Here is an 18,965-nt window from a genome sequence, read left to right as displayed (position 1 = left end):
TGTCTCACACTGTTGCCTCGAGCTCGTAACCATTTGTCCTCAGTCTAACTTATCAGGGTGATGCAGTTTATTTCCCTCTGAAAAGACTGAAGGTTTTCAAAAATGCGCCCAATTTGGTGTAAGCATCTTGGTCTTTTACAAGTTGAGGGCACTCTGTCCTTCAACCTGGTCTCAGAGAATTTTGTATTATTCTGTATGTGAATCCGAGAACACTCCATTTAGTATGAGATGTTACATTTGTATGATATGTATTAATTTGTGCATATCCATCACCCATTTTGTATGATATGTTACAAATTACAATTCGTATTATATGTTACGAATTTCCAAAATGTACAATATGCAGCACACTTTCTAAATCACTATATGTTACAGATTTGCTAAATGTCTGACATGTTACAAATTCTAGCTAGGTGACTAATGTTAGCTAGCTGGCTAACGTTAGCTAGGCTAGGGATTAGTGTTAAGGTTAAGTTTAGGAGTTAGGTTAAACAGTTAAGGTTAGGGTTAGGGGAAATGGTTAGCTAACATGCTAAGTAGTTGTAAAGTAGCTAAAAAGTAGTAAGTACTTGAAAAGTTAATAAGTAGCTAAAATGATAAAGTTGTCCGTGTTGAGATTTGAACTCGCAACCTTTGGGTTGCTAGACGTTCGCGTCATACGCCTACCCCTCCACCCCGATCAACCACCCTACTTTCATTTTTGCCTGAAGTAACCATCTGTCTTATGTAACCATACCAAACATAACGTATCATACTCATTTGTCCAAGATTTACTTTTACTATGTTACGTCTAGTCTATGAGACCAGGCTGTGTCAAGTCGAATAAGAAAAAATGTATGAGATAGCATATTTTATTCAATTCAACTACAGCAGCAATACCAAAATGGTCATATTCAGAATACAAGAGTGAAGTGAAAGATAACTATCTTATTGCTGGATGATTGTCATGTAATATAATTTACACGTGGTAGACTATATACTGTACTAATCTATATAATAATGGCTTGTTTGCTCTGACTGTAAATCCAGGGTCATGGCTTTCTTACGTATATAGATCCAGATATACTAAAGTTATTTGTATGGATGGTCTCATCCCCATTGTCTGGTACTGTGCAGATCTAAAAAAAATAGTTGGAGAGCTCAGTAAGGACACTGGGCAGATATTTAAAAAAAGATGTGCAGTGGCCAGTAAGGACACTGGACAGATATTTTTTTTTAAAGAGGTGGAGAGGTCAATTAGGACACTGGGCAGGCCTTTATGGTAGAGCCCGCTTGGAGTTTGCCAAAAGGCACCTAAAGACTCTCAAACCAACAACAAGATTCTCTGGTCTGATGAAACGCCAAGCATCACATCTGGAGGAAACCTGGCACCATCCCTACGGTGAAGTATGGTGGCGGCAGCATCATGCTGTGGGGATGTTATTCAGCGGCAGGGACTGGGAGACTAGTCAGGATCGAGGGAAAGATGAACGGAGCAAAGTACAGAGAGATCCTTGATTAAAACCTACTCTAGAGCACTCAGGACTTCAGACTGGGGCGAAGGTTCACCTTCCAACAGGACAACGACCCGAAGCACACAGCCAAGACAATGCAGGAGTGGCTAGGGGACAAGTCTCTGAATGTCCTTGAGTGGCCCAGCCAGAACCTGGACTTGAACCCCATTGAACATCTCTGGAGAGACCCGAAAATAGCAGTGCAGCGATGCTCCCCATCCAACCTGACAGAGCTTGAGAGTGGGAGAAACGAATGGGAGAAACTCCCCAAAAACAGGTGTGCCAAGCTTGTAGTGTCATACCCAAGAAGACTAGGCTGTAATCGCTGCAAAAGGTGCTTCAACAAAGTACTGAGTAAAGGGTCTGAATACTTATGTAAATGTAATTTCAGATTTTTACATATATATATATCTATATACAGTGGGGAGAAGAAGTATTTAATACACTGCCAATTTTGCAGCTTTTCCTACTTACAAAGCATGTAGAGGTCTGTAATTTTTTATCATAGGTACACTTCAACTGTGATAGACTGAATCTAAAAAATTCGGACAAAATTCTGACATGAGTTAATGTACATTTTGTGCATCTTTTCAGATCAGATATTTTCTGCATTTCAGATGAATAAATGCACAAAAGTATGTGGACACCCCTTCAAATGAGTTAATTCAGCTATTTCACCCACACCAGTTGTTGACAGCACACAGCCATGCAATCTCCATAAACAAATATTGGCAGTAGAATGTCCTTACTAAAGAGCTCAGTGACTTTCAACGTGGCACTGTCATAGGATGCCACCTTTCCAACAAGTCAGTTTGTCAAATTTCTGGCCTGCTAGAGCTGCCCCGGTCAGCTGTAAGTGCAGTTATTTTGAAGTGGAAACATCTAGGAGCAACAACGGCTCAGCCGTGAAGTGGTAGGTCGCACAAGCTCACAGAACGGGACCGCAGAATGCTGAAGCGCATAGCATGCAACAATTGTCTGACAGATATAAATAAAGAAGTGAAGAGGTCATTTAGGACACTGGACAGATATAAATTAACAGGTGAAGAGGTCATTTAGGACACTGGGCAGATATAAATTAACAGGTGAAGAGGTCATTTAGGACACTGGGCAGATGTAAATAAAGAGGTGAAAAGTTCAGTTAGGACAAAGAACAAAAGGATGTCAATTACCCCTCCCATTCTGTTACTGTTAAGTGGAAGACATTACATCACACATATTTCAGAGTTCAATCAGATTTCATGCCATGAGTAAAATTAGAGTGTAAATCCCTGTAGACTAATTTGAGATAACTATTTGCTGAAAATTGTTGATTGTGTAAAATGGTTTGTGCTGTACCCAGCATTTGTTTTGTTGATTCACTTTATTTACATCTGTGGTCTCACGCCTCTCATTTTCTTATAGTCTCTTCTTAAAGGCAAACATTTGACAGAATACACATGAACAAATACCTATACGGTATAAAGAAAGACTAGATCTCTGGACAATATTTTTCTCATCTCACGTTTCAGGTGGACCTGTTTCGTATTATCAAGGTTTTATTAAAAAAATAATTTTGGATTTAGAGTTCAATAGAGGAAAGAAGAGAAAGGGCTCTATTCAATCCGCAAAGCTGAAGATCCGCTTTATTCGTGCCATTGACAATTAAAGGCAATGTTCCCGTGGTTGCAGAGACTGTGTTCAAGGTCAACGATGCATATGTTGGCTCAATCGGAAATTACTTGTTACGTTAACGCTGTTAAAACGTTAAAATGTTAACGCTCCTCTTCCGCGATACTTTGGCTCTAAGAGGGAGAACTCTGGAACAGACAAAGAAAACTATTTCACATGTACAAAAGGCCTACATGAAGTGAAAAAAAAATGTGAAAGAGAAGGTGAAGGTCTTGTAAAGAACCAACCCACGCATGGACTGATTAAATCTAAAGTGGACACTAGGTAGGTCTCCGAATAGATTGGTGTAGCAGATGGGATCTGTGAAAATCACTCATCGGCATGAAGTGTCGCCCCTTGCTCCATTCAAGAAGGCCATTTCCATAGTGAGATGGGTTGGGACGCTTCAGGAGGTCCTGATTTCGAGTCGTGGATGAGCTGAATCAGGGGGAAGCGGTACTCGCTAAGCAAGCATTGTGGCATCCTTAAACATGGGCACTGGAGCAAATGTTTAGGCTGAGAAACAACAGCTTGCACCCGGAAAGGAGTGCAATACAACTACTGTAATACAACTGAATGTAATTTTTCAGGATTTTTACCAACATTTCATAGTAGGCCCTATCATACATCCATCCCAGTTATGTATTTGTCCCCACCCGCAAAAAGCATAGATCAATCAATCATGTAAAATTACTTATAATTATAAGCCTCATTTAATGTATTTGTACTATTTCATGCAATTTTATCTTCATGTATGTTTGTTGATGTGTTCATTTAGCCTATCGCACAAGCCTATCAGACTCCTAGGATGTCTCTGATTGACGGAAGGGTACAATAACCAATGAGATTTGGGACCTCCCCTGACGTTTCTGACGCTGCCGAGGGAGCTCTATGAACCTGAGCCGCGGTGCACCGGTATATGGCCCGTGATGTGAACGGCGAAAAGCGGTGAGGGAGGAGCGCCCTTCTCAACTGGAACAGTAATCTGCACTACTCGGTTAGGTTGTCAACAAGGCAGCATGGTACATCTTCCAGAAATATACAATATATATTTTCTGTGAAATATATGGTAGAATGTTCAAACTAGTTTTCATTGGGAAGGCAGATAAAGCGTTTTTTTAAAAGCAATCATTTTTGAATGTGAAAACACAGATTCCTACTCATTACTCAACATGCTTAATCTAGCCTAGGCTACATTACTTTTGTTTTGAGACGATTTCCCGAGTGGACTTTGAACTGGGCACCTGGCTCACACCCAGGAGGCAGCCCGGTTCCAAAACGAATGCTATCACTTTTCACCCGTTGATAACCCAGGCCAGATAATCGAATCCCCTCATTGCCAACACAAATATGGAAAATGGCCGCGCGCATCTCCGCTACTTCAAAACAAGCTATTCGCTATTAATACAATTAAACAATTAGAAATAATTTTTAGAAACGCCACTGAACAGGGGAACATTTGAATATGAGTTTTAGCAAGTAGTTTTTCCCTCCGTGCTGCTCAATAGTCGAAAGATGGCAAGACTTTCAATAGTTTCTTTGAGGAAACTTTTTGTTTTCTTCCTCTGCCTATCAGCTGTACTTTTCCTTCTGATTACTCTGCAGGTATTTATCGTTACAGTGACATGAACGAAAAGTATGGAGGTCGAACAGAAACACTGTCAGTTGTACACGACAGTAGTGACCTTTTCACGCCAATGGTTTCCACCGTTGTGAAATGTATCCGCTCTAGGAGTGCTTACATTGTGTCTTCAAGAACGTGGCACTATATATAATAACAAACGCTTTGCACGCACGCATTTGCATATAGAGAATTGTGTTGATTCCTATCTTTTGTTTGCAGGTAGAAAATGCCGAAACGCAATAGATTCCATCCCCAATCTCTGTTCCTAGGTCTGCTTGGTCTATCTGACTAATACTGGGATGAAAACTAGAATCTCTTTCACCTCTGGTATTTCCTTATCTTTTCCCACCTGGTTAACCATCTCAATCCCATATCAGTAACTGGTATATTCCAGAATGCATGGAATTAGATGTCTGTTGGTATTTTAAACTCATTAATTTGGCTATACATGCATTATTGCATGTATTATCATACTTTTGTGGGGTTTTACTGTCAGGCTGCATGCGTGTGTTTATGCTGAGGTGCATGTTATTGCATATCTTCATGAAAATGACCATAACCTGAATCGTTCAAAATCCATATACTTCCCAAACAGTGTGGTGTCAAAAAGATGGTCTACATTTCCCAAAAGATACTATATAGATTTTCTGTCTTTGCATAGGTGGTGGTGGAGCTTGGTCAGTTTGAAAGGACAGTACACATCCTCCCTCCAAGGGACCTACACGAGTCAGGTTGGAGACACCGTTTACATGGCAGCGGACTGTTGGCCAGTGAGAGAACCTCCCCTGGAGGTCCAGAGGGCCAGTACCCTTACATTGTATGGTGGTCCCCACTAACAGGAGAGATTGGCCGACTAGGAGAGTGTGGGACAAACAAGTGCTTCTTCACCATCAACAGGACCCTCTACTCTCACCCATCTACACAGGCCTTCCTTTTCTATGGTGAGACTTTTTATTTTTTATTAATTTGTTGAAACTATAGGAACATCTGAAAATTAGAAAATGTACAATGTATGGGTCTGTATAGTTCCTGAAGTTAAGTGTAAATCATTATTTTAACTTGGTATGGTGTTTGATATAGATTAATTGTTTGTTTTCATGATACTTAGCCTAGTTGACAAGAGGCTTGAAGGAGGACAAGATGTAGTACATTTTTACAGTCAAGTGAAAACTTATTAGGCCATCTTTGTTGTGGTGTAATCATCTACATGGATGGTTTGTTATAACATTAGTATCCTCTGATTTGATTTGAGTAAACATAATCAAATGTACACTAGAGGGAGCCATTGTTGTGTAGGTTCAAGCTGAAGAGAAGGCCCTGGTATTGCAGCTGTAAGTAACTCTATTGGTTCAACTGTTTCCAAGTACATAGTTGACCCTAGAACACCTTATTGTGAAACAGTCATTGATGATAGATAATATTTGCATATCCTGTCGGCCTGCCTTATGTGTATAGCTTTAAAAACTCTTGATGGAATTGCAATACAGTTTAATGTATGTTCAGAATCACATTTGGTTCTTACCTCGTACCTTGGTTCTAACCATGATTTTCTTAGAGTGAACTATACAGTTATATGTATCCATTTGCATTGTGTACATCCATATGCTTATTATTGCAGTAAATATTAACCTTCTCATTGAGGATTTCCTATAGACAGTACCAGTCAAAAGTTTGAACACACCTACTCATTCAAGGGTTTTTCTTTTTTGTACTATTTTCTACAGTGGTGAATAATAGTGAAGACATCAAAGCTATGAAATAACACATTAAGAATCATGTAGTAACCAAAAAAGTGTTAAACAAATCAAAATATATTTTATATTTGAGATTCTTCAAAGTAGCCACCCTTTGACTTGATGACAACTTTGCACACTCTTAGCATTCTCTCAACCAGCTTCACGACGAATGCTTTTCCAACAGTCTTGAGAGACTTGTTGGCTGCTTTTCCTTCACTCTGCGGTCCAACTCATCCCAACCATCTCAATTGGGTTTGAGGTCGGGTGATTGTGGAGGCCAGGTCGTCTGATGCTGTACTCGTCACTCTCCTTCTTGGTCAAATAACCTTTACACAGCCTGGAGGTGTGGTTTGGGTCATTGTCCTGTTGAAAAACAAATTATTGTGCGCAAACCAGATTGGATGGCGTTCGCTACATCATTCTGTGGTAGCCATGCTGGTTAAGTGTGCCTTGAATTCTAAATAAATCACAGACAGTGTCACCAGCAAGGCACCCCCACACCATCACACCACCTCCTCCATGCTTCATGGTGGGAACCACACATGCAGAAATAATCTGTTCATCTACTCTGCGTCTCACAAAGACATGGCGGTTGGAACCAAAAATCTCCAATTTGGACTCATCAGAGCAAAGGACAGATTTCCACAGGTATAATGTCCATTGCTTGTGTTTCTTGGCCCAAGCAAGTATCTTCTTATTGTTGTCCTTTAGTAGTGGTTTCTTTGCAGCAATTCGACCATGGCCGGTCTCCTATAAACAGTTCATGTTGAGATGTGTCTGTTACTTATTTGGGTTGCAATTTCTGAGATGCAGTTAACTCCAATGAACTTATGAAATAAAATGTTATTTGTCACATGATTCGAATACAACAGGTGTAGACCTTACTGTGAAATGCTTACTTATAAGCCCTTAACCAACAATGCAGTTCAAGAAATAGACTTAATCAAATATTTACAAAATAAACTAAAGTAAAACAAATCTCATCAATCAAAAAGTAACACACTACATTTACATAACAATAACGAGGCTCTATACAGGCGGTACCGGTACTGAGTCAATATGCAGGGTTACAAGTTGGTCGAGGTAATTTGTAACGTGACTGCATAGATAATAAACAGCGAGTAGCGACAGTGTCAAAACAAAGGGGGGTCAATGTAAATAGTCCGAGTGGCCATTTGATTAGTTTAGTTGTTCAGCAGTCTTATGGCTTGGGGATAGAAGCTGTTTAGGAGCCTTTTGGTCCAAGACTTGGCACTCTGGTACCGCTTGCCGTGCGGTAGCAGAGAGAACAGTCTATGACTTGGGTGACTGGAGTTTTGGACAATTTTTTGTGCCTTCTTCTGACACCGCCTAGTATATAGGTCCTGGATGTCAGGAAGCTTGGCCCCAGTGATGTACTGGGCCGTACGCACTTCCCTCTGTAGCGCCTTATGGTCAGATGCCGAGCAGTTGCCATACCTGGCGGTGATGCAACCGGTCAGGATGCTCTCAATGGTGCAACTTTTTGAGGATCTGGGGACCCATCCCAAATCTTTTCAGTCTCCTGAGGGGGAAAAGGTGTTGTCGTGCCCTCTTCACAACTGTCTTGGTGTGTTTTGACCATGATAGTTTTTTGGTGATGTGGACACCAAGGAATTTGAAACTCTCGACCCGCTCCACTTCAGTCCCGTCGATGTTCGGTCCTCCTTTTCCAATAGTCCACGATCAGCTCCTTTGTCTTGCTCACATTGAGAGGTTGTTGTCCTGGCACCACACTGTCAGGTCTCGGACCTCTTCCCTATAGGCGGTCTCATCGTTGTCGGTGATCAGGCCTACCACTTTTGTGTCATCAGTGAACTGGTGTTGGAGTCGTGCTTGGCCACGCAGTCGTGGGTGAACAGGGAGTACAGGAAGGGACTAAGCACGCACCCCTGAGGTGCCCCAGTGTTGAGGATCAGCATGGCAGATGTGTTGTTGCCTACCCTGACCACCTAGGGGCGGCCCATCAGGAAGTCCAGGATCCAGTTGCAGAGGGAGGTGTTGAGTCCTTAGCTTAGGGATGAGCTTGGTGGGCACAATGGTGTTGAAAGCTGAGCTGTAGTCAATGAACAGCATTCTCACATAGGTGTTCCTTTTGTCCAGGTGGGAAAGGGCATTTTGGAGTGCAATTGAGATTGGGTCATCTGTGGATCTGTTGGGGCGGTATGCGAATTGGAGTGGGTCTAGGGTTTCTGGCATGATGGATGTGAGCCATGACCAGCCTTTCAAAGCACTTCATGGCTACCGACGTAATCATTTAGGCAGGTTACCTTCGCTTTTTTGGACACAGGAACTATGGTGGTCTGTTTGAAACAGGGAGAGGTTGAAAATGTCAGTGAAGGTACTTGCCAGTTGGTCCGCGCATGCTCGGAGTACACGTCCTGGTAACCCGTCTGGCCCCGCAGCTTTGTGAATGTTGACCTGTTTAAAGGTCTTGCTCACATCAGCTATGGAGAGCGTGATCATACATAAAAGGCATTTAACTTGTCTGGTAGGCTCGCGTCACTGGGCAGCTCGCGACTGGGTTTCCCTTTGTAGTCCGTAATAGTTTGCAAGCCCTGCCACATCCGACGAGCATCAGAGTCGGTGTAGTAGGGTTCAATCTTAGTCCTGTGTTGACCTTTTGCCTGTTTGATGGTTCGTCTGAGGGCATAGTGGGATTTCTTATAAGCGTCCGGATTAGTGTCCCATTCCTTGAAAGCGCAGCTCTAGCCTTTAGCTCGGTGCGGATGTTGCCTGTAATCCCATAGCTTCTGGTTGGGAAATGTCGTCGATGCACTTATTGATAAAGCCGGTGACTGAGGTGGTATACTCCTCAATGCCATTGGATGAATCCCTGAACATATTCCTGTCTGTGCTAGCCAAACAGTCCTGTAGTGTATCATCTGCTTCATCTGACCACTTCCTTATTGAGTGAGTCACTGGTACTTCCTTCTTTAGTGTTTACTCACTCGCCAACAAATTCTCACAAGGCACCCAGACCTCCGCCCTCTGTATTTCCATCTTTTCTTCACGCAAATGATGGAGATTTGGGCTTGGTCTCTGGGGAATTTGATTTAAAAACTAAAATATTTAACCTTTATTTAACAAGGCAAGTCAGTTAAAGAACAAATTCTTATTTACAATGACGGCCTACCAAAAGGCCTTTAAAAAACATATATATATATATATAGGACAAAACACACACTTCATTCAAAGACTGGCAGCTTCATTAAATAGTACCCGCAAAACACTAGTCTCAACGTCAACAGTGAAGAGGCAACTCCGGGATGCTGGCCTTCTAGGCAGAGTTTCTCTGTCCAGTGTCTGTGTTCTTTTGCCCATCTTAATCTTTTCTTTTTATTGACCAGTCTGAGATATGGCTTTTTCTTTGCAACTCTGCCTAGAAGGCCAGCATCCCAGAGTCGCTTATTCACTGTTGACGTTGAGACTGGTGTTTTGCGGGCACTATTTAATGAAGCTGCCAGTTGAGGACTTTTGAGGCGTCTGTTTCTCAAACTAGACACTCTAATGTACTTGTCCTCTTACTCAGTTTGACACCGGGGCCTCCCACTCCTCTTTCTATTCTGGTTAGAGCTAGTTTGCGCTGTTCTGTGAAGGGAGTGGTACACAGCGTTGTACCAGATCTTCAGTTTCTTGGCAATTTCTCGCATGGAATAGCCTTCATTTCTCTGAACAAGAATAGACTGACGAGTTTCAGAAGAAAGTTCTTTGTTTCTGGCCATTTTGAGCCTGTAATCGAACCCACAAATGCTGATGCTCTAGATACTCAACTAGTCTAAAGAAGGACAGTTTTATTGCTTCTTTAATCAGCACGACAGTTTTCAGCTGTGCTAACATAACTGCAAAATTCTAAATTTGGATTAGCTAACACAGCGTGCCATTGGAACACAGGAGTGATGGTTGCTGATAATGGGCCTATGTAGATATTCCATAAAAATATCAGTCGTTTCCAGCTGCAATCGTCATTTACAACATTAACAATGTCTACACTGTATTTCTGATCAATTTGATGTTATTTTAATGGACTAAAAAGTTGCTTTTCTTTCAAAAACAAGAATATTTCTAAGTGACCTCAATCGTTTGAACGGTAGTGTAAATCGTAGTATTACTGTAATATTAACCTTCTCATTGAGGATTTCCTATATATATCTTATTAGAAAAATATTAACCTTCTCATTGAGGATTTCCTATATATATCTTATTATTACTGTAATATTAACCTTCTCATTGAGGATTTCCTATATATATCTTATTAGAAAAATATTAACCTTCTCATTGAGGATTTCCTATATATATCTTATTATTACTGTAATATTAACCTTCTCATTGAGGATTTCCTATATATATCTTATTAGAGTATATTAACAGCTGCTCCTTAACAGCTTCTAACCCCAAGCAGTTAGACTGCTGAACAATTCATCAAATGGCCACCCAGACTATTTACATTGACATCCCCCACCTACATTCATAGTCACTTTACCCCTATATAGCCTTATTACATTTTTTACTTTAGTTTATTTCGTAAATATTTTATTAACTCTATTTCGTGAACTGTATTATTGGTTAAGGGCTTGTAAGTAAGCATTTCACGGTAAGGTCTGTGACGAATAGAATTTGATTTGATAATAACCTTCTCATTGAGGATTTCCTATATATATTGACAGCCTAGAAAAGGACAGAAGTGCACCCGATTTAAGAGGATATATCCGAGACACATTGATTTGAACATTTCTGATGATAACAAAATACCTGGCATCCTATTATAAACACTGCAAGGCAGAAAGACATACAACTGTTACTTCATCAGTCTTCAGATCCCAGAGTAATATGTCTGTCATCTCAGACAAGATGAGTAAAAGGAAGAATATAAAAACATATTTTTTGTTAATCTACTCTACGTATTACTTATGTAATAAGCAAAATGGTCAGCATTGCATTCAATGTGCTGACCCTTCACATTCAAGACACATAAACTCTATACTAATGTCTCCCCTTTCCAACCCTCTTGAATCAAACCAGGCACCGATTTCAACATCGAGAGTCTTCCTCTGCCGAGGAGAGCGCACCACCAGTGGGCCTTGTTTCACGAAGAGTCGCCCAAAAACAACTACAAGCTCTTCCACGAGCCCGTCATCACCCTCTTTAACCACACGGCCACCTTCAGCCAGCACTCCCAGCTGCCCCTCACCTCCCAGTACCTGGAGAACCTGGAGGTCCTGACCTCTCAGACCTACCTGGTGCCCCTCAACCAGAAGAATGAGCTGAGGAAAACACTAGCCCCGGTGGTGTACGTCCAGTCAGACTGCGACCCTCCGTCGGACCGGGATGCCTATGTGAGAGAGTTAATGAAGCACATCAGGGTTGATTCCTATGGACAATGCCTCCACAACAAGGACCTGCCTTCCCATCTGAGGGACTCGATTGCCATGGAGGAGCAGGCCTTCTACCAGATCCTGGCCCAGTACAAATTCATTCTGGCCTTTGAGAACGCCATCTGCGACGACTACATCACCGAGAAACTATGGAGGCCTCTCAAGCTTGGGGTGGTCCCTGTGTATTACGGGGCTCCCAATGTTCGGCAATGGCTGCCGAGCAACAGTAGTGCAGTTGTAGTCGTCCCAGACGAGCATCCTGAACAACTGGCTCTGTATCTAAAGAGACTAGATGAGGACGATGGGGAGTATGCCACTTATCTGGAGTGGAAGTTGAAGCGTGAAGTCTCCAACCTGGAGTTGGTAAAGGAGCTGAAGGAACGCCCATGGGGAGTCCAGGATCTGACACAGGAGAACTACATAGATGTGTTTGAGTGCATGGTGTGCAGCAGGGTGTGGGAGAACATCGACAGACAGAAAAAGGTAACATGAACTGAACTGTTTTATTTGTGACATCTAATGATAAGGTTGCTCATTCCTTAGAGTACTATTTACTTGGTGTGTCAACAGTTTGACAGGAAATAGTTGATTATACAGATTCTTAATTTGGATCCACATTAGCTGACTCCATGATGATCCCATGGTCCATACACACAATAAAAAATACCTTCGGCTTTAAATTATAACATTACAAGACTGTAACACAATATTGTGTTAATAATAATAATATTCAAACTAGTCAGAAATAGATATGCACCAGTATTGTGTTTTTCTAGTGTGCCTATATCGTAATATTTCTGCTTCCCAAACAGGGCCTTGTTCCTAAAACCTGGCAAGCAGAGGGAAACCACCTAAAGTGTCCACTTCCGAGGGTATTTGACTTTGCTTCAGGCCCTAGAAACCGGACATCTTTGCGAGGAATTTGGACGGCCAGTTACGAGCAGTCCAAGAAAGAGGCTAGGGCATTGCGTCACTTGGCTGAGAGGAACAAGAATTTCACTGTGGAGCAGTACTGGAAGGAGGTATTCACTGACTAAAACCCTACTAATACGAAAACACTATAATTCACATAGAAATGTCCCTTGCTGAAATACAATATAATTCTTCTACCCAGTGCTTTGGTGGTGGTGTGTCAAAGTTTGATCAATATCTTTCATATTTTTATTTTTAATTTGACCTTTAATGACAGCCTAGGAACAGTGGGTTAACTGCCTTGTTCAGGGGCAGAATGACAGACCTGCCTTCTCGTCTGAGGGACTCGACCTTGTCAGCTCAGGGATTTGATCTTGCAACCTTTCGGTTACTCGTCCAATGCTCTAACCGCTAGGCTACGCTTCCGCAAAAGATAGCAATTGCTTCATCAACCATAGCTTTGACATCCAAATTGCATCAAGAGTAGCCCGAGGCAGAGCACTTTGAGGAAACAGGTCAGTTGTGTCGTTATTTCACTGAAGCCATGAAATGTGAGTTGTTATGAAAATGAGAGAATGTCTGGTCTTTCTTACGAAACCTTCCTTAATCTTCCTTAAACCAAATTCCTTCAGGAGTCTACACCTCTGTCACGTTCAGGAATAGGAATATGTCATCACCTTACCAATGTTATGTTTACATTTAAAGCAACAGTGTCAATTTACCATACTGCTTTTATCTTTGTTTTTACAGTAACTTTGTATTGCATTTTTAAACTCTAATAAAACGGTCATAAGAATACATTTAATTTCCATGTTTTATACTGAACAAGAATAGTAACACAACACGCAACAATTTCAAAGATTTTACTGAGTTACATGGTGGATGGATTTTCTTGGCAAGGAGAAATGCTCACTAACAGGGATGTAAACAAATTTGTGCAGAGAAATAAGCTGTTTCTTAGTACGGGAAAGTTCTGGAATCTTTTTTTTTCAGCTCATGAAACATGGGACCAACACTTTAAATGTTGTATTTATATTTTTGTTCAGTTTATTGAATAAGCAGAAAGTACATCTTATTTATGTACAGCATAATGGAAGCAAAATTAACAATACCATTTTACAATATTAATATTACAGTAATTTCAAATGAATGGATAACTAAAACTTAAAGTAATTTATTGAATGATATACACATCGTGTGAAATGGTAACTGTGTGTGCCTGTGCCTTTCTCTCCCTAGTCTAATGCAGCGTACTATTTTACCAAAAAACATGAATCTTCAGACCATCACCATAGTTCTTTTTCAACAGCAGTGCAGAGAGAGGACCTATTATCCTATTTCTCACAGATCCCTTTATTTTTAGTGTAACACTTCTCATCATTCCACAACCCTGAACGATTCCAAATCTCCCCACAGTCCTGGTCTGTTCCATTGTTGCCGTTGGGCTGCCCTTTCCCCCAATTCGCTGTGGTCAGTGGTGTACCATCCATCCATTTCCAGGTCCCTTCAGTAACTGAGTCAGTAAGACCAATCCAGACATTATTTTTTGTTTGGTGTAATCCATTGATAAATACCTGTTCCTCTTTGCTGTTTATGATCACCAGATCTGCTCCAAACTCTTGGCATTTTTCACTGCTCTGAGTCCAGGTTTTATTCTCATTGGTGATGTAGTAACAGCTGAATTCAAACTCCCTCCAGCCTTCTGGACAGCGTCTCCCTTTGATCTTCTTGTTCAGGTTTTCTTTCTCCTTCTGTAGCTGGTCTCTCTCCTTCTGTAGCTGGTCTCTCTCCTTCTGTAGCTGGTCTCTCGCTTTCGTCAAGTTGTTGTAACTGGTCGATTGGTTTCTCTGGTAGACAGACAGGCTTATGATCCCAGCCAGTAGGAGAACACACAGCAGCCCCAGACACACTGCAGCAGCTCTGGAGGGTCTCTTCCACCACTGGAAATATCTTGTTCCTTCTCTTGGGCTGGCCCTGAAGGAACTTGCATTGGCATATGTATTTTCATCATTGTCCATCTTGACACACTTCTGCTCAAATACAGTTAACTTCAACTGTTACTTCAGCTCTTACTGAAAGTCTGGTTCTGAGTCAAGAGTCATCCTCAGTAATAGTGGACAGGAAACAGGAAATGAAAACAGATAGTGCATGATAGTGCATGAAAACAGATAATTTTCTTAGAGATGCTGTTGGGTAACTATAACCACTCAAATTCAATGACTGAGTCCATGAAGTCGGCATGCTTGTTTTAATGTATATTTAATATTCAAATATGTATATTTAAAGTTGTTTATTTACTTTTTATCTTCCTCTTCAGTCATGATATGGTTTAAACAGTTCTACTAAACTCTTCAGTCATGATAGGGTTTAAACATTTCTACTTAACTCTTCAGTCATGATAGGGTTTAAACATTTCTACTAAACTCAGAGGGCCATGTTAGTCTAATGATTGTTGAACAGCAGGACTTTTGTTTCTTAATATGATGTACCACTGTGTCCTTTAGAGGGAGCTATGGGGCTTTTAATGAGAGACAGATCACCATTATTTATCTTCAGATTCCATATTGGAATTTAAGCATGGATCCATTTTTAACAGCATCAAATACTCTTAGGTATGAAACATAGCTACACTGTATTGTTTTACTACAATATGTACCTATTATCTTAATCATTAAACACATTGATGGTTAAATTGATTAAACACATTGTATGGTTATTACAACCAGTGGTGGAAAAAGTACCCAATTGTGATACTTGAGTAAAAGTATAGATACCTTATTAATAGAAACTCAATGATACTTTACAATAGACTGTCACGCCCTGATCTGTTTCACCTGTCCTTGTGCTTGTCTCATCCCCTTCCAGGTGTCGCTTATTTTCCGCAGTGTATTTATACCTGTGTTTCCTGTCTCTTTGTTCCAGTTCGTCTTGTCTGTTTCAAGTCAACCAGCATGTTTTTCCCGTGCTCCTGCTTTTACTATTCTGTCTTTCTCTCCACTCTGTACCTCCTGGATCTGGTTTTGCCCTTTTGCCTGTCCACGACCATTCTCTTGCCTACCCCTTTTGGAACTAATATATATCAAACACTCAAACCATTTGCCTCCCGTGTCTGTGTCTGGCACTGTACCCTTATAGTACGAACTGGCCATGACAGACCCAGCAGACTTGGACCAGCTCAGTCACGCTGTCTCCCTGCAGGGAGCCACCATTGGGAGGCATGAGGAGCTACTTCAGGACCTTCTGGAAGGGCTTCATTCCCTGACGGAACGCCACGACCAGGGGTTTAAGGCTATTATGGAGCAAATCAGGGAGTTAGCTCATAGGCAACCTACCACCTCTGAGAACCCCCAACCACCAAGAAACTTTTTCCCCATGAGTGGTGAGTTTGTACAGCCTACCCCGGCTCCCCGGGAACCCTGCTTACCTCCTCTGGAGCGTTACTCTGGGGGATCCTGGTACCTGCCGGGGTTTTCTTTCTCAATGTTCCCTTATTTTTGAGCTACAGCCATCTTCGTTCCCTTCGGACCGACCTACGATAGCATATATTATTACGCTAATGTCGGGAAGGGCGCTCTCCTGGGCGACAGCTGTTTGGGAGCAACAATCCGTCATTTGTCGTCATCTGGAGGATTTCATGGCAGAGGTGAGGAAGGTGTTCGATTCTCCGGTATCCGGGAGTGAAGCGGCCCATTAACTTCTTGAATTATGTCAAGATTCCCGTAGTGTGGCAGACTACGCTGTTGATTTTCGCACGTTGGCCCGTGAGAGTGCCTAGAATCCGGAGTCCCTTTTCGATACCTTCCTTCACGGACTATCTGAGGTGATAAAGGATGATCTAGCTGCTGGGGAATTGCCGGTGGACCTCGATTCCCTCCTCGCCCTCTCCATTAGCATTGATGGGCGGCTAAGGGAACGCAGGAGTGAGAGGAGGTCTGGCCTGGGTCACACTCGCTCATCCGCAGTGGCTCGCTCATCTTCGAAGGAATCCGGAAGTCCCCGAAGGCTATTCTTCCGAGAGGATCCAAAGCCACCCGAGCCTCCTCGAGAATGATCGATGACAGGTGAGTCTGACACACCAGAACCTATGCAACTGGGAAGGGCTAGGTTATCGCCTAGGGAACGTTCCTGCAGGCTAAGCTCCAATTGCTGTCTGTATTGTGGAGCTGTAGAGCATTATATAGCCACCTGCCCAGTTAAGAGATCGGACACCTTAGTAGGTACAAGCACTGGTGAGTCTGACTGGGAATCCTCTAAGTCCCATTACCCGTACACCTTTTTATGTGATCTTTCTGTAGGGAGACCAGTCTAAGTCTCTCCAGGTGCTTATTGACTCTGGGGCAGATGATCGTTTTATGGACACTACCCTGGTATCAGAACTGGGTATCACTACTCAACTCCTCTCTGTTCCCATGGATGCCAGGGCACTGGACGGTCGTTCCATTGGTAGAGTCATGCACAGCACAATTCCCCTAAATATGCAGGTATCTGGAAACCACAGTGAGTCAATTGTTTTGGGTTTTTCTTGGCTCCAAAAAAACAATCCAGATATTGACTGGACTACGGGTTCCATTCTGGGTTGGAGCTCATTTTGCCATTCACACAAAGGCACAGCCATCTCCGAAACGTCTGTCTCCAGGAATAAGTATAGCCACGGATCTCTCTGCCTTGCCCGCAGAGTATCATGACCTCCTGGGGGTTTTCAGCAAGACTCGTGTTACCTCCCTTCCTCACACCGTCCCTACGATTGTGCTATTGACTTCCTCCCGTGCACCACACCACCTCGAGGTTGGCTATATTCCCTGTCCGGACCTGAGACCAAGGCCATTACATCGAGGACTCACTGGCTGTTGGGAGCATTCGCCCTTCTGCCTCTCCTGCTGATATTACGATTAAAAATCGGTACCCTCTACCACTCCTCTCCTCAGCTTTCAACCCTCTCCAGGGGGCTACTATCTTCACCAAACCGGACCTTCGGAATGTCTACCATCTTGTGCGGATACGCGAAGGAGACGAGTGGAAGACAGCTTTCAACACTGCTAGTGGACATTATGAGTACCTGGTTATGCCGTCACCAACACGCCTGCTGTTTTCCAGGCTCTGGTCAACGATGTGCTCCGGGACATTTGAATCGTTTTGTTTTTGTCTACCTCAACGACATCCAGGTTTTCTCTCGTTCTACCCAGGAACACATTCTTCATGTTCGACAGGTTCTTCAGCGCCTCTTGGAGAATCAGTTGTTTTGCAAAGGCTGAGAGGTGTGAGTTCCACCTCTCCACTATCTCCTTTCTAGGATACATTATTGCTGAGTGGAATGTACAGATGGATCCGGAGAAGGTGAGAGTGGTGGTGGATAAGGTACCATTCACATGGTCTCCAGCAGCGGACAAGACTTTCGGGGATCTTAAGCAGCGATTCACTACTGCTCCTATCCTCTATCCTCATCCATCCGGATCCAACTCGTCAGTTTGTGGTGGAGGTTGATGCTTCCGACATGGGAGTAGGGGTCGTTCTTTCCCAGCGATCCGTCCAAGACCAAAAGCTTCATCCCTGTGCCTTCATGTCCCATCGTCTCATCTCTGCGGAAAGGAATTATGATGTTGGGAACTGGGAACTCCTAGCTGTGAAGATGGCTCTGGAGGAGTGGAGACACTGGCTGGAAGGGGCGGAACATCCATTCCTGGTATGGACGGATCATAAAAATTTAGAATATCTCTGTACTGCCAAGCGCCTCAACCCAAGGCAAGCTCGTTGGGCTCTGTTATTTACCAGGTTCACTTTCACCATCTCCTACCAACTAGGGTCAAAGAACGTGAAGCCGGACACTCTATCCCATCTGTACAGTTCCACTGCCACTGCCTCTGAATCTGAGACCATCCTCCCTGCCTCTTGTTTGGCGGCTTCAGTTTGGGGAATTGAGGCTCTGGTTCATAAGTCACAGCGTTCCCAGTTGGACCCTGGGGGGGGCCCGGCTAACCGGCTGTTTGTTCTGGATTCGGTCCGGTCTCAGGTCCTGGAATGGGCTCACTCCTCCAGGCTTACCTGTCATCCTGGTATTCGTCGTATTTGAACACTGTTTTTCCTCCGTCAATGCTTCTGGTGGCCCACCATGGTTCCTGATGTCTCGGGCCTTCGTCGCCACATGCATGGTGTGCGCACA

The 18,965-nt window shown here is 42.8% G+C and overlaps 2 protein-coding genes across 2 annotated transcripts; one reads left to right on the top strand and one right to left on the bottom strand.

The window, feature by feature from the left end:
* The first annotated feature begins 4,478 nt into the window (after positions 1-4,478).
* On the top strand, positions 4,479-13,608 carry fut10 (fucosyltransferase 10). Its single transcript, XM_071351336.1, has 4 exons — positions 4,479-4,748; positions 5,429-5,708; positions 11,544-12,379; positions 12,709-13,608. Exons 1-4 carry the CDS (start codon positions 4,659-4,661, stop codon positions 12,931-12,933), a joined length of 1,431 nt encoding a protein of 476 aa, XP_071207437.1. The 5' UTR covers positions 4,479-4,658; the 3' UTR covers positions 12,934-13,608.
* A 222-nt stretch (positions 13,609-13,830) lies between these two features.
* Positions 13,831-14,906, bottom strand: LOC139544341 (CD209 antigen-like protein C). Its single transcript, XM_071351337.1, has one exon. The coding sequence runs from the start codon at positions 14,824-14,826 to the stop codon at positions 14,143-14,145; it is 684 nt and encodes a 227-aa protein (XP_071207438.1). The 5' UTR covers positions 14,827-14,906; the 3' UTR covers positions 13,831-14,142.
* Between the last annotated feature and the right edge of the window lie 4,059 nt (positions 14,907-18,965).

The sequence above is a fragment of the Salvelinus alpinus genome, chromosome 18 (assembly GCF_045679555.1).
Source record: "Salvelinus alpinus chromosome 18, SLU_Salpinus.1, whole genome shotgun sequence".
Taxonomy (NCBI): Eukaryota; Metazoa; Chordata; class Actinopteri; order Salmoniformes; family Salmonidae; genus Salvelinus; species Salvelinus alpinus.
The sequence above is the reverse complement of the archived record's forward strand: the minus strand, read 5'-3'. Positions and strand labels throughout refer to the sequence as shown.